The sequence below is a fragment of the Cuculus canorus genome, chromosome 1, assembly GCF_017976375.1.
Source record: "Cuculus canorus isolate bCucCan1 chromosome 1, bCucCan1.pri, whole genome shotgun sequence".
NCBI lineage: Eukaryota > Metazoa > Chordata > Aves > Cuculiformes > Cuculidae > Cuculus > Cuculus canorus.
Window position 1 is genome coordinate 299,838 of NC_071401.1, and position 14,516 is coordinate 314,353.

The 14,516-nt window shown below is 50.5% G+C and overlaps 1 protein-coding gene across 1 annotated transcript; it reads left to right on the plus strand.

Moving 5' to 3' along the window:
• The first annotated feature begins 541 nt into the window (after positions 1–541).
• LOC104056035 (olfactory receptor 51H1) lies at positions 542–1,642 on the plus strand. The gene has a single exon (XM_009557242.2). It carries the CDS (start codon positions 611–613, stop codon positions 1,640–1,642), a length of 1,032 nt encoding a protein of 343 aa, XP_009555537.2. The 5' UTR covers positions 542–610.
• The last annotated feature ends 12,874 nt before the right edge of the window (positions 1,643–14,516 follow it).

The following is a 14,516-nucleotide window of genomic DNA, read 5'->3' on the forward strand; positions in this document are numbered from 1 at the left end:
GCCTTCAACACTTCCACAGATGGGGCAGTCACCACTTCTTTGGGCAACCTGGGCCAGGGCCTCCAGAGTTGTGGCACTGCCCAGAGCAGCGGTGCAAGTGGTGTTCTTCTCCCAGAAGAACATTTCTCCCTAAGATCTCATCTCAATCTCCCCTCTTGCAGCTCAAAACCATTCCCCTTGTCCTGTCCCTGCACTCCCTGATCAAGAGCCCCTCCCCAGCTTCCCTGGAGCTCCTTTCCATACTGGAAGCTGCTCTAAAGTCTCCCACAGCCTTCTCTTCTCCAGGCTGAACAATTCCAACTCTCTCAGTCTGTCCTCATATGGGAGTTGCTCCAGCCCTCGCATCATCCTCGTGGTCTCATCTGGACTCGCTCCAACAGCTCCATGTCCTTCCTGTGCTGAGGACTCCAGAACTGGATGCAGGGTCCAGATGGGGTCTCCCCAGAGTGGAGCAGACAGGCAGAATTGCCTCCCTCGCTCTGCTGGTCCCCAGGCTTTGGATGCAGTCCAGGACATGATTGGCTTTCTGGGCACGTGCATGAAGGCAGCTGCATGGGTGTTTCTTGGGTCTCAGATTCCTCCTCTCCCAACACTATTGCAGCTGGGATGCATGGAAGGTGCTCATTGCATGGTTCTTATTCCAAGACACCATTATTTCCAGACTCTGAGGTCATCAATGTGTGAGATGTCATCTTGCAATAGGACTGGGTCCTATCCTCTGACCTTCATCCTCACTGGCATTCCTGGTCTGCTGACGAGCAGCTACTGGATGGCGTTGCCTCTCTGCTGCCTCTACCTTCTCATGCTCCTGGGGAACTGCACTCTGCTCTGGACAATAAAGACAGACCGCAGCCTCCACACCCCAATGTACTGTTTCCTCTCCATGCTGGCTGTGGCTGACCTGGGCTTGTCTCTCTCCACCCTGCCCACCATGCTGGCCATTTTCTGGTTCAATTCCACCTCCCTCTGTTTTGAGGCATGCGTTGTCCAGATGTACTTCATCCACTCCTTCTCTGCCATTGAGTCCGGGGTACTGGTGGCCATGGCTTTTGACCGCTTCATTGCTATTTGCTACCCTTTGCACTATGCCTCTGTCCTGACGAACTCCCTGATAATGAAGGCAGGAGGGGCCATCTTCATGCGGGGCATCTGTGTGGTGCTCCCTGTTGCTATCCTCATTAAGAAGATGCCTTTCTGCAGGTCCCGCGTCCTGTCTCATTCCTTCTGCCTGCACCAGGACATGCTGAGGCTGGTTTGTGGGGACAAGAAGTTCAACAGCTTGTATGGGCTGACTGCAGTGATACTCACCAAGGGCCTGGACTCAGTGACCATCCTCCTGTCCTACGTGGTGATCATTAGGGCTATCTCGAGCATTGTCTCCCAGGAAGCACGAGCCAAAGCTTTTAGCACGTGCATCTCCCACCTCTGTGCTGTCCTGATCTTCTACATTCCACTCATTGGCTTGTCTATAACCCACAGGTTTGGGAAGCACCTTCCACCCCTCACTCACACGCTCCTGGCTGATGCCTACCTCCTGGTGCCACCTGTCCTCAACCCACTTGTGTACAGCTGGAAAACAAAGCAGGTCCGCAGGCGGATCCTCATACTGCTCTGCCGGAGAGGGATTCGACAACCGGGCTAGTCCCAAAGCCATCTCCTTCCTTTCCCATCCAAGTTGGTTGTTCATGGGCAATACCTTCTTCCAAAGTCACCCATGCCAGAAGAAGTGATTCTTTACGGTATGGAGGAGAGACAGGAACTGACGGACTATGAACACAGAATAAGAAAACTAGGTCTGGTCATGTTGCAAGGTCTGCAAGAGGAGCACGTGGTTTTTACTGTTTCACCCCCCAGCATAAGAAGGACATGGATCTATTGGAGCAGGTCCAGAGGTGGCCACAGAGATGATGTGAGAGTTGGAGCACCTCTGCTATGAGGACAGGCTGGGAGAGCTGGAGTCACTCAGCCTGGAGAAGAGAAGGCTGGGGGGAGACCTTAGAGCAGCTTCCAGTGTGGAAAAGGACCTACAATAAAGCTGGGGAGGGGCTCTTTATCAGGCCCTAGAGTAATAGGACTAGAGGGAATGGCTTTACATTGGAAGGGGAAGAATTCAGATTGGACATTAGGAGGAAATTCTTCACACTGAGGTTGAGGAGGCCCTGCCCCAGGTTTTCCTGAGAAGTGATGGCTGCTTCATCTATGTAAGTGTCGAAGGCCAGGTTGGATGGGGCTTGGAGTCCTCTGTTCCAGTGAGAGGTGTCCATACCCATGGGAGTGGGGTGGAACTTCACGGGATTTGCTGTCCCTTCCAACCCAAACCATTCTATGATTCTACATCACCTACCCTTCAAATGAGGGCAGGCATGGAGAAATCAGATGCCATGGGCATTCAAAGCAACCCAAATGCAACCAACCTAAACCCTGTGATGTGAGGTGCCTTTTGTGTTTTCTTAGAATCATATCACAGAATGGTTTGGGTTGGAAGGGACCTCAAAGCCCAGCCAGTTCCACCTCCCTGCCATGGGCAAGGACACCTCCCACTTGGATCAGGTACTCCAAGCCCCATCCAACCTGGCCTTCCACACCTCCAGGGATGGGACAGTCAGCACTTCTCGGAGCAACCTGGGCCAGGGCCTCTCCACCCACTCCAGCTTTCCTGGAGCCCCTTTCCATGCTGGAAGCTGCTCTAAGCTCTCCCTGCAGCCTTCTCTTCTCCATGCTGAACAACCCCAACTCTCCCAGCCTGTCCTTACACAGGAGGTGCTCCAGCCCTCAGATCAGCTCTTGTTTAATCATCAGGGTGGTGTTGGGCTGACAGTTGGACTTGATGATCTTAGAAGTCTTTTCCAACCTTTATGATAGTGATATTCTATGATCATCTCCATGGCCTCCTCTTGACTTGCTCATGACTTCACCCTGCCTGCATCTCCCCCTAAACCTGGCTGTTCTCCAGCTCCCTCTGAGTTACCACGGTTTGCCAGCTTCATTTGATTGTTGCCAGGACCACATATCTTCCTAATGTTTGCTGTTTGCTTTTCTGTGTTTGACTTTCCATCGACGGCGCCGAAAGCAATAATGTACACACTAATTTTTCTACAAGTGCTTTCCACCTGTCGATACCATTCCTTTATCTGAGTTTGCTCAGCCCTGTGTCTACATACCATGCTCCCACCACAGAATTCGCTTTTGCTAGCAGTGGTGAGTACAGGAGCTCTTGTGATGCCCGTGCAAAAATGATGTCTAGATGTAGGATGAGGGGGAATGGCTTTAAATTGGATGGGGGAAGATTTAGATTAGAAACTAAGAAGAAATTCTTCACAATGAGCCCAGGCAAAGGCTGCCCAGGGAAGTTGTGGCTGCTCCATCCCTGGAGGTGTTCAAGGCCAGCTTTGACAGGGCTTGGAGCAACCTGATCCAGTGGGAGGTGTTCCTGCCCATGGCAATCAATGGGCTTTGAGGTCCCTTCCAACTTAAACCACTGTATCATTCTATGTTGCCTCCTTTGCTTCTTATGCTGGCCAACGTTTGTGTTTTGTCACAATCCCATGTTTTAGTTGACTGTCCCCCTTTCCTGCTGAAATAGTTGACCACACACAGCCCTTGTCATGGATTCATCTGGATTTGTAATAACAGATTTCACTGGGATTTTCTTCCAGGAAGGAGAGAAGGTTCTCTGCAACAGCACAGATTCTCTACTGGTAACACCTCATCTGCTCTGCAACACATAAAACTCCAGCACTAACAGAATTATAGAACAATGGAATGGTTTGGGTTGGATGGAACCTCAAACCCCACACAGCTCCACCCCATCCTATGGGCAGGGACACCTCCCACTGGACCAGCGAGGGCTCCAAGCCTCATCCAACCTGACCCTGAACACCTCCAGGAATGGGGTAGCCACCAGTTCTCTGGGCAACCTGGGCCAAGGCCTCCCCCACCTTCATTGTGAAGAATTTCTACCTAATGCCTAATCTAAATCTTCCCTCCTTACAATTTAAAGCCATTCCCCCTCATCCCATCACTCCATGCTCTGTAAAAAGTCCCTCCCCAGCTTTCCTGGAGCCCCTTTCTGTACTGGAAGCTGCCCTAGAGTCTCCCTACAACCTTCTCCTCTCCGGGCTGCACAACCCCAACTCTCTTAACCTGTCCTTGAACAGGAGGTACTCCAGCCTTCGCATCATCTCTGTGGCCTCCTCTGGACTTGCTCCAACAGCTCCATATGCTTCCTGTGTTGGGGACTCTAGAACTGGACTCAGGGCTCCAGGTGGAATGTCTCCAGAGGGGAGCAGAGGGGCACAATCCCCTCCCTCAGCCTGCTGGTCCCATGGCTTTGGATGCAGACTAGGACACGGATGGTTTCTGGGCTGCATCCAGCTTGTTGCTGACTTATTTTGAACTTCTCATCCCCCAGCCCCCCAAGTCTTTCTCCTTAGGGCTGCTCCAAATCCATTCTCTGCACAGCAGGATTTGTGCTTGGTATTTCAAGTTAAAATGAAGTTAAAGGCTTCTGTAGACAAGCTCTGAAACTGGGTCAGATCTGTGATGCTCCGATGTGAACCATTTAGGCATATTTTTCTTGTTATTATTTTTAGTAGCAGCCGTTCAGCTCCTCTGCTTGGGCATCTTGGGATTTCACCATCGTGAGGTCCTGTTAAGTTCTAGAGAACTTGGCAGTAAATCAGCATGAACTGGGCGATCCTGAGAAGAGCCACATGGTCATTTGGAACATTTGTTTTTGGGACACAGGCTGATGTTCTGACCTGGTTTAAAATCTCAGAATCCTCTATTTACGCCTCCATATCCGCATGTTTGTACATCACTAGGCAGAGCAGCTTTTAGCTCTGTGTAAACAGAATTCATACACTAATCTCAGCCCACAGAATGAAGTAGAACATGGCTGAGGCAAAAATGGAGAGGACTCTTTAAGTGCACGAACAATGACTCCATAAAAGGACGCGCAGCTTCCAAAGTGAATCATAGAATCATAGAATGGTTTGGGTCATAAGGGACCTCCAAGCCCATCCAATTCCAACCCCTGTCATGGGCAGGGACACCTCCCACTGGATCCGGTTGCTCCAAGCCCCATCCAGGCTGGCCTTGAACATGTCCAGGGATGGGGCAGCCACCACTTCTTGGGGCAGCCTGGGCCATGGTCTCCCCACTCTCACAGGAGAACTTTTCTTCCTAAGATCTCATCCCAATCTCCCTCTTTCAGTTCAAAACCATTCCTCTCATCCTGTCCCTGCACTCCCCAATCAAGAATACCTCCCCAGCTTTCCTGGAGCCCCTTTCCATACTGGAAGCTGCTCTAAGCTCTCTCCGGAGCCTTCTCTTCTCCAGGCTGAACAACCACAACTCTCTCAGCTTATCAGTACTGAGAAAAGACTCAAGAAATCCATTTTATGTTTTCCCCTGGATTCAGCTCTGTACTCAGTGTCCCAAAATTTGGACTACATGTTTGCCTAAGGCCTCTCACAGTCAGAGGTGGTGAGTCTACGCAGTCCATGAAGCTGTGGAGCACATCTGCTCTAAGGTGAGCTAGAAGCTCTGCGGGTTCAAACAAGGAAACTTCAAACTAATCCTACTCCAAAACCACATGCTAGGTAACAAACTCTTTATCTTCAGTCTCCCTGGTGGATATGATCCATGGATGCGGTTATAGCTTTGTAGGTCATGCATTTATTAAACTCTCAGCTTTTGCCCCTCAAGTGTCCTTCAAGAAGGAGGATGTAACTCAAGGTGAGTTATGCTGTGTGGGTTTCAGGATTTGCAGAATAATCCTCGTCTCCATCTCTGGGAGCTTGTAAGGAACTCCCTGAGGAATGATCTCTACTCTTGTGAGACCCCACCTGGAGCCCTGCATCCAGTTCTGGAGTTCTCCGCAGAGGGAGGGCATGGAGCTGTTGGAGCAAGTCCAGAGGAGTCTAGAGGGATGATGCGAGTACTGGAGCACCTCCCGTCCGAGGCCAGGCTGAGAGAGTTGGCATTGTTCATCCTGGAGAAGAGAAGCCTGTGCAGAGACCTTAGAGCAGCTTTCATCACTGAAAGGGGCTCCAGGAAAGCTGGGGAGGGGCTCTTGATCAGGGAGTGCAGGGATAGGACTAGGGAGAAGAGTTTTAAGCTGAAAGAGCAGAGATTGAGATCAGATCTTAGGGAGAAATGTTCTCTTGCGAGGGTAGGGATGCCCTGGACCAGGTTGCCCAGAACGGTGGTTGCTGCCCCATCCCTGGAGGTGCTGAAGGCCAGGTTGGACAGGGCTTGGAGCAACTGGATCCAGTGGGAGGTGTCCCTGCCCATGGTAGGGTGTGGAATTGAGTGGGCTTTGAGGTCCTTTCCAACCCAACCCATTCGTTGATTCTATGATGCTTGTCCAGGATCATGGCATGAAGCGCTGGGTCTGGGGGACAGGCACTACTCTCAGGGAGATCATATACCACCAGTGAGCTTCACAGCCATGTCTTGACATTCCTTTCCCCATCAGAGTTAATTCACTGCCTACCAGCTGTTATTTACCACCTTCAGACCATGTTTTCCTGCTGGTGAAGGTTTGGGACACGCTGTACACGCTGTTTCAAGTTTGTATTTTAGCAAACTGTATCCAGGTCGTGTTGACCCACATTCACCTCAGCTCCCTCTGAATCACCTCTGTCTACCGGCTCTGCTTAATACAGGGAAATGAAACACCGGGCTGTGCAATGTTTGCCGATTTCTCCAGGGTTGTTTGATTTTCCACCCTGCACACTAAAAGCAGAGAATCTGCTGCCTTTGTCCCAGGACTCCCTGTCCTCTCCACATTTTCTGAATCCCCCCATTGTGTTTTTTACCCCGTGTACTCAGTCAGGCATTAAATATGTCAATGTTTGCCTGCACAAGAGCTCCTTCACCTCTGCAGGATGGAGTGCTGGTGGCCGAGGAGCTCCTGTGTGTCACTCACAGCAGTGTAGGAAATTGGTTGATGCCACTTCACTTTACCCAGGGTCTTTTTGTGATCATTTCAATTAAAGACACTATTTTTCTGCTGAAAGAACCCAGCTGGCTCGACCTCTGAGCGAGGTACAATTGTACAGGCTCAAAAATAAACAACCTGAGCAACTTCATCCAATGGGAGGTGTCCCTGCCCATGGCAAGGGGCGGAACTGGATGGGCTTTGAGGTCCCTTCTGACCCAAACTATTTCATGATTCAATGAAAAGTGCTCCATACAGGTTTAACTGCCCTGCTCCGGGTAGAAGATCATCATGGAGTGGCATTGTCTGCGGCTAGGGAGATGCTCAAGGATATGGTTTAGTAGTGGACAGGTACGCTTGGACTTGATGATCTCAAAGGTCTTTTCCAATCAAGCAATTCTGTGATTCTCTCTAATTCCTTCCAAGCTCTGAGTTGAGGTCACCCTGTTGTTTATAAGGTGGTGAAATGAAGGGGAACAGCTTTAGGATGGGTAACAGAGATGGAGACAGCGATGCTCTGGCAGAAGACACTCTATTGGCAGCCACTGGTTGGGGGTTTTCACTTAAGCAGTGAGATGATGAACACTGAACACAGAAACTCTGTTTGGTTCTTAGGGTTCCTCAGGGGTTGGATAGGGACGAGTGTTTTTTAGCATCCTTGTCACAGACAAGGACAGTGGGATTAAGGGCATCCCAGCAATTTTGCCAATGACACCAAACTGTGTGGTGTGGCCAATGTGCTGCAGGGAAGGGGTGAATCCACAGGGACCTGGACAGACTGGAGAGGTGGGGCTGTGTGAACCTCATGGAGTTCAACAAAGCCAAGTGTGAGGTCCTGCGCCCGGGTAAGGGCAATCCAAAGCACAAACCTGGGCTGGGTGGAGAATGGGTTGACAGCAGCCCTGAAGAGAAGGACATGGGGTGCTGAGGGAGGAGAAGCTCAACGCGAGCCAGCAACGTGCACTCGCAGCCCAGGAACCACATATGTTCTGAGCTGCATCCAAAGCTGTGCGACAGGCAGGGAGGGAGGGGATTCTGTCCCTCTACTCCACTCTGGTGAAATCCCACCTGGAGTCCTGCATCCAGTTCTGGAGTCTTCAATGCAGGAAGGACATGGAGCTGTCAGAACAGGTCCAGAGGAGGCCATGGAGATGATGCGAGGGCTGGAGAACTTCTCTTACAAGGACAGGCTAGGAGAGTTGGGGTTGTTCATCCTGGAGAAGAGAAGGCTCCGAGGAGACCTTAGAGCAGCTCCAGTACAGAATGGGCTCCAGGAAAGCTGGAGAGGGACTTTTTACAAGGGCATGGAGTGATGGGAAGAGGGGGAATGGCTTTAAATTGGAAGGGGGAAGATTTAGATTAGATATTAGGAAGAAATTCTTCACCATGAGGGTGGGGAGGCCCTGGCCCAGGTTGCCCAGAGAAGTGGTGGCTGCTGCATTCCTGGAGGTGTTGAAGGCCAGGTTGGATAGGGCTTGGAGCCCCCTGATCCAGTGTGAGGTGTCCCTGCCTATGGCAGAGGGGTTGGAACTGGATGAGCTTTGAGGTCTTTTCCAACCCAAACCCTTCCATGATTCTATGATCTTCGGTGTTTAACCAACCACACCTGCCCTTTGTGGTTCACTGGTGCTATGACCTCAGCAGAGAGAGTTTCTCCTTAGTACTCAGGCCCAAGGGAGATCCCAAAGCAGGAGAGTAGCCTGGCTCGGCATTAGACATGCCATGTGGAATTTGTCATTCCAGCAGCTGGTCCATGTCCAGCCCCTGCCGAGCTCTTTCCCTCAATGCTATTTTTGAGCCTTGGTAAATGGCTGAACTCGGAAAAACATTGCGTCACTGTTGGTGACGTTGGTGTCCGTGCAGTCAGCTGCTCTTTTGATGGCAAGCAGAAGGGACAGCCTGCCAAGGAGAAGACATCCATCCCTTCTGGGCTGTAATCTCTCCTTCCAGACAGCCTGGATATTTTTGTCCAGCTCAACCCAGCTGCTGCAGCCAAAGCAAACAGTGTGTGGTCAAACAGCCTTTGTAGTTTTGAGTCTCTCCAAAGCAGAGGAGGATGGACAACACAAGTCCTTCCTCCCATGCCCTAGATCTGCAAAGTCTGGAGCAACCCTGAGGGACGCTGATGGAGTGGCATGAGGTGAAACCTTCACAGCAGCAGCCTTTGAGTCTCACCTTCCAGTTTAGATCTGTGCATGGAAGGACAGATGGCGGAATCCCTCACCAGGAGGAAAGAATGAAGGCAGAATTGGTGTCAATGTGGTGATTTTATGCAGCAATGGAACTCCTTTTCTTCTGGATCTTCCTAAAAGCTTCCTTTATTCTTTATTTCGTAGAATCATAGAGTCATGGAATGGTTTGAGTTGGAAGGGACCTTTACAGTTCATCCAGTCCAACCCCCCTGCAGGAGCAGGGACAACTTTAATGCAGTCAGGTTGCTCAGAGCTCCATCCAACCTGACCTCGAGCACCTCCAGGGATAGGACCTCCACTAATGTAGAACTTAACCTGTACTTAACCACAACCACTACCTCCCTGGGCAACCTGTTCAAGTGTTTCACCGTCCTCATTGTAAAAAATGTCTTTCCTATATCCTTTTTAAATCTCTTCTCCCTTAGTATAAAAGCATTACTTCTTGTCCTGTCACAACAGACCTTGATAAAAAGTCCCTCCCCAGCTTTCCTGGAGCCCCTTTCCGTACTGGAAGCTGCTCTAAGTTCTCCCCACAGCCTTCTCTTCTCCCGACTGAACAACCCCAACTCTCCTAGCCTGTCCTTGTACAGGAAGTTCTCCAGCCCTCGCATCATCTCCATGGCTTCCTCTGGACCTGCTCCAACAGCTCCATGTCCTTCCTGCATTGAAGATTCCAGAACTGGATGCAGGATCTAGGTGGGGGTGTCCCGAGAGTGGAGCAAAGGGGCAGAATCCCCTCTCTGATCCTGCTTGTCCCACAGCTTTGGATACAGCCCATGACATGGCTGGTTTCTGGATTGCGAGTGTGCATTGCAGGTTCACGTCAAGTTTCTCCTTCACCCCAAGTCCTTCTCCCCAGGGCTGCTCCCAATCCCATCCTCCCCCATCCTGCATTGAAACCAAGGACTGTCCCAATCCAGAAGCAGGACCTTGCCCTTGGCCTTGTTGAACCTCATAAGTGAATTCTTGTCAATGTGGTGATTTTAGGCAGCAATGGTGCTCTGTTTCTTCTGTCTCTTCCTAAATGCTTCTCTTATTCCTCATTTGCATATCTCAAACGAGCATCACCTTTGTGAGGGTTCTGAGCATGCTCATCTTGAATGGAGGTCATATAGAGGCTTTTGCGTGGGAGAACCGACCCCCACTGTTCCCTCGCCTCCTTTCCACCCTTCTCACAGTTCTGTCAGTTCTCACACGCTGAACTCTGGCCTCTCCAGTAAATATGATTAGGGCTGGCTGAGGACCAAACTATAAACATTTCCGACAAGTTCATGGGTGCCAAGTGGTGACCCTCCCTCTCCGCTGTCGTTCTGGGAAAGTCGGGTGTTCTTAAGATGGGAAAACAGATGAGCAGATCCCCACACCCCTCCCCACACACGAGTAATACCTATGCTTCTGGGAAAAGGGATTAAGGAGAAAAACATCAAGAATGGCTTGGTGGGAGCACAGTGGGCAAACATCGCTGCAGGAAGGACGGGGCAGAACTGCTTTAAATTGGAAGGAAGAAGATTTAGATTAGACATTAGGCAGAAATTCTTCACAATGAGGGTGGGGAGGCCCTGGCCCAGGTTGCCCAGAGCAGTGTTGGCTGCCCCACCCTAGAGGTGTTGAAGGCCAGGTTGGATGGGGCTTGGAGCCCCTTGATCCAGTGGGAGGTGTCTCTGCCTATGGCAGGGGGTTGGAATTCAATCAGTGTTGAGGTCCCTTGCAACCCAAACCTTTCCACGATTCTATGAAGCTTGGCATGTGTGGGTGAGCCCTGGGACACAAATCAGAAGGGCTTGTAAGATTTCAAATGTATCTGGTAAAAGATGGAACAAGACGTTTAGGGTCTCGTTGGAACCGGGTGATCTTTAAGATTCCTTCCAGCTCAAACTCTTCTATGATTCTATGCTCTTACACCATACAGTAGGAATGGTGGTGGGATCAGTGTTGGACGCTTTATAATGGGTGCTGGAAACCTGAGTCCTTTATCTCATGGGATTATTGAGGTTGAAAGAGACCTCTAAGGTCATCAAGTCCAACCCCACCATGCCTACTAAATGCTGTCCCAAAGGGCCACAGCCGCACAGTGAACCCCTCCAGGGATGGAGACTCCACCACTGTCCTGGGCAGCCTCTGCCACTTCTTGACCATGCTTTCCATGAAGGGACATTTCCTAATATCCAATCTAAATGCCCCCTGCAAAACTTGAGGCCATTTCTTCTTGTCCTGTCGCTTGTTCCTTGGGAGAAAAGATCAGCACCCACCTCACCACAACCTCGTTACCAGTAACCGCGTAGAGCGATGAAGTCTCCTCTCAGTTTCTTCTTCTCCAGACTAAACAACCCCAGGGCCCTCAGCCACTCCACATAAGACTTGTGCTTGTGCTTCTCCTCATTCAGCCACACTGTGTGACCTCAAGCAGACATTTTGATCTCCAAGCCACTCCCTCATCCCAGCAGATCCCATGCAACCCCTCTCTCTCTGCTGTGCATGCCACCACGCTACTTGGCACCGTGACCTTGAGATGACCTTCAAGCGTGTGCTTGAAATTGAAATTGATTGTGCTGCAAATAGGTTATCATTTCAAAATGCAGAAGACAGGAAACAAGGGGAAACAAGCAGAGCACATGCACGCAGCCAGGCTCAGTAGAGCAGGGAAAAAGACACTATGTCATTTCCACTTGGATGAATCCAAACAGATTTCAGGTTACATCTTTTCTGGACAGCTGTGGGAAAATAGGTTTGGAAAAGGCCTGGAGAGGATCTCTCACTTGTGCATTTTCCCTGAGACAGGATTGGATCAGCTGAAACCATTACTGAGAGATGTTCAGGAGAACCGTTTGAGGTGGTGACTCCATAGAATCATGGAATGGTTTGGGTTCAAAGGGACCTCAAATCCCATCCAGTTCCACCTCCTGCCATGGGCAGAGACACTTCCCACCAGATCTGGTTGCTCCAAGTCCTATCCAACCTGGCCTTGAACACCTCCAGGGACAGGGCAGTCACCATTTCTGTGACAATCTGGGTCAGGGCCTCACCACTCTCTGCAGCAAACTCTGTTTCCTAGTGCAGATCCAGGGACATGGTCTAGTGGTAAACTTTAAAGTGCTAGGATTATCTGTGCTCATCTCAACTTGCTCCCTGGTTTCACCCTTGCCTACCCTCATGTTTCTCTACTGCAGTCCAGCCTATGACACTGTGGTTGCCCCAGGGTAAAGATATTCATAGAATCATAGAGTTGTTAATGTTGGAAAAGCACTCCCAGCTCATCCAGTCCAACCATCAGTGCAACGCCACCATGCCTCCTAATTCATGTCTGAGATCACCCCACCTACATGGTTCTTGAGCACCTCCAAGAATGGGGACTCCACCACTGCCCTGGGAAGCCTCTGCCAGGGCTTCACCACTCTTTCAGGAAAGGCATTTTTCCCAATATCCCATCTAAACCTTCCCTAGTGCAACTCGAAGCCATTTAATCCCATCCCATTTCTTGTTCCCTGGCAGAAGAGAACTGCATCCACCTCAACAACCTCCTTTCTGGGAGCTGCACAGTGATGAGGTCTCCTTTCAACCTCCTTTTCGCCACACTAAAGGGCCCTCAGCTGCTCCCACAACCCCTGCACTCCAAACTCTTCTCCAGCTCCGCTCCCTTCTCCGGATGTGCTCCAGACCCTCAAGATCTTTCTTGGAGTGAGGGGCCCAGAACTGAACCCAGGATTCAAGGTGCAGACTCCCCAGCACAAGTGCAAGAGGACAATCCCTGCCCTGCTCCTGCTGGCCACTCCATGGTTAACCCAAGCCTGGATACTGTTGGCCTTCTTGGCCACCTGGGCCCCTGCTGGTTCATGTCCACTCCCATCTCTCTGCAGCATCTCTGTGCTTTGTTGCAGGATGCTTTCCTCTCCCCGCTCCCTCTGAGGTTGTATCCTACTTTCACTCTGTACCATGACACCTCAGCTGCTCTGAAGCCACCACACCACATAGGAGTTTTGGCCGGTTTTGATGCAACTCTCAATTTCCAAGGTAAAGACATTGTTCTCTGGCTAAAGCTTGTTTGCTCTGGAGACCGTAACAACTCTTCCACCAGATCAAACTACAGGTCCCTCCATCCTTCCATTCCACCTGGAAGAGTAGCTATTAATGACCTTTTAGGAAGGTAATTTGCAGTTTATTCTTCCCTTGGCACTTGTCCCAGCACCTAGCAATCAATTTAGAGTCTTTCTGAGCAGTAGGCAGCACCTCAGCCATCGCGTTTACTAGAAATCAATGAATCTCTCACTCATGGATTAGTTTAATTCCTCTTTGACCCTTTATCTGCTTTGCGATCCCACGGCATCCAGTGTTGATGGGTTCCATAATTACATTATAAGCTCTTTAGAACTGTTTTAAATCTTCTGCCTGATATTTTCAAGCTGTGTTCACCTCCTCCTAGCTGAGAAAAGATGACTAATCATTCCATATCTGTTTTCTTGTGCCCATTCTTTTTCTTACTCACCTTTCCAGAACTGCTTTATTGTCTCTTCTCAAGGCTGAAGAGTCACTTTCTCATGATCTCCAGTCACAGAATATTAAGGTTGGAAAAAAAACTCATCCAGCCCAACCGTCAGCCCAACCCCACCGTGCCAACAAAACAACATCTGCAAATGCAACGGCCACACAGCTTTTGAACCCCTCCAGGGACGGGGACTCCACTGACCCCTTGGGCAACCTCTGCCAGCACTTGACAACCTGTTCCATGAAGGACTTTTTTCCCCAATATTGAATCTAAACGTCCCCTGGTGTAACTTGAGGCCATTTCTTCCCATTCCATCTCTTGTTCCTTGGCAGAAAAGACCAGCATCCACCTCACCAATATCTCCTTTCCGGGAGCTGCACAGGGTTATGAGGTATAGCCTCAGCCTCCTCTTCTCCACACTAAACAGTCCCAGGGCCCTCAGCTGCTCCCACAACCCCTGTGTTCCAGATCCATTCCCTTTTCCGGTAGTGCTACAGACCCTCAAGGCCTTTCTTGGAGTGAAGGGCCCAGAAGTGAAACCAGAATTTGAGGTGTGGCCTCCCCAGTGCCGAGCGCAGGGGGATGATTCCATCTCTGCTCCTGCTGACCACCCCATGGCTGAACCAAGCATGGATGCTGTTGGTCTTCTTGGCCACCTGGGCCACCACTGGCTCATGTTTAGCCACTATTGACCAGCACCCACCAGAAAGCTTTCCAGTCCCTCTTCCCCTAACCTGAAGCGCTGCATGGGGTTGTTTTGGCCAAAGGGCAGAACTCAGCACTTGTCCTTGTTGAACCGCTTCCCATTGGTCTTGACCCATGGATCCAGGCTGTCCTGATCCCTCCACAGAACCTTCCTGCCCTCCAACCGTAAGCCTGGCCAGGAGATTTAACAACA

Excerpts from the sequence above, each read along its gene's own strand:
- LOC104056035 (XM_009557242.2), top strand. The coding sequence starts at position 611 with ATGGAAGGTGCTCATTGCATGGTTCTTATTCCAAGACACCATTATTTC.